Source organism: Etheostoma cragini, unplaced genomic scaffold (genome assembly GCF_013103735.1).
Source record: "Etheostoma cragini isolate CJK2018 unplaced genomic scaffold, CSU_Ecrag_1.0 ScbMSFa_2245, whole genome shotgun sequence".
Taxonomy (NCBI): domain Eukaryota; kingdom Metazoa; phylum Chordata; class Actinopteri; order Perciformes; family Percidae; genus Etheostoma; species Etheostoma cragini.
In genome coordinates, this window is record NW_023266385.1 from 1 (window position 1) to 1177 (window position 1177).

At 53.7% G+C, this 1177-nt stretch overlaps 1 protein-coding gene across 1 annotated transcript; it reads right to left on the bottom strand.

Annotated features, from left to right (window-relative positions):
• Positions 1 to 18: 18 nt before the first annotated feature.
• On the bottom strand, positions 19 to 1177 carry sde2 (SDE2 telomere maintenance homolog (S. pombe)). The gene is made up of 3 exons (XM_034865665.1): positions 926 to 1177; positions 537 to 663; positions 19 to 209 (listed from the first exon to the last, which is right to left on the bottom strand). The coding sequence occupies exons 1-3, from the start codon at positions 1092 to 1094 to the stop codon at positions 80 to 82; spliced, it is 426 nt and encodes a 141-aa protein (XP_034721556.1). The 5' UTR covers positions 1095 to 1177; the 3' UTR covers positions 19 to 79.

Genomic DNA, 1177 nt, shown 5'->3' on the forward strand with positions numbered 1-1177 from the left:
CTTGGTACGAGTGTGTAACGAGGATCTGGACCCTACCTGCTGAGGGTCTTGGTACGAGTGTGTAACGAGGATCTGGACTCTACCTGCTGCTCGGCCCCGCCTCCTCTGTGCGGGTCGTCACGGTAACAGCTCCACAGCTTGAGGAGGAGGACGTGGACTCGTCTTCGTCTTCTTCGTCCTCTGAGCTCAGCATGTCCCCCACGCCCGTCCTGCAACATGGACACCGACCGGTTCATACCCCGTCCACAGAGACATAAAGTACTGCATATACTGTAATACTCCAGGTGTGTCCTGTAATACTCCAGGTGTGTACTGTAATACTCCAGGTGTGTCCTGTAATACTCCAGGTGTGTCCTGTAATACTCCAGGTGTGTCCTGTAATACTCCAGGTGTGTACTGTAATACTCCAGGTGTGTCCTGTAATACTCCAGGTGTGTACTGTAATACTCCAGGTGTGTACTGTAATACTCCAGGTGTGTACTGTAATACTCCAGGTGTGTACTGTAATACTCCAGGTATCTCTAAGAGGAACTGACCAGTAACACGCAGCGGCTGCCTTCTTCTTCTTCTTTGGTTTTGGCTGCTCGCTGTGAGAGCAGCTCGGTCTCTTTGGGGGCGAGACGTCGTCCACCTTCACCTGACTGCTGGAGGACGCCTGCAGACCTGAGACACACAGAGACACACACACACACACACACACACACACAGAGACAGACACACACACAAACACACACACAGAGACAGACACACACACACACACACACACAGATAGACACACACACACAGAGACAGAGACAGACAGACACACACACAGACAGACACACACACAGAGACTTTTTTAAAGTTTATTTTGTATACCTGTGTCTGTGAACAGGTTACCATGGGGACTGACCTCTGATGATGTGCGGTTACCATGGGGACTGACCTCTGATGACCGAGTCCTCCAGCCGCTCCGACAGCTCGTGGCACTGCTGCTGGTACCCGGTGTCGGTGAACTGGTGCCGCGGCTCGGCCAGCTTCCTCTGCAGCCGCTCCAGCCGCCGCTGCTCCTTCTCCGCCTCGCGCTCCGTCTGCTTCTTCAGCCACGCCGCCATCCTGCAGGAGGAGAAGAAGAAGAAGAGTTAGTCACGCCGCCATCCTGCAGGAGGAGGAGAAGAAGAAGAAGAGTTAGTCACGC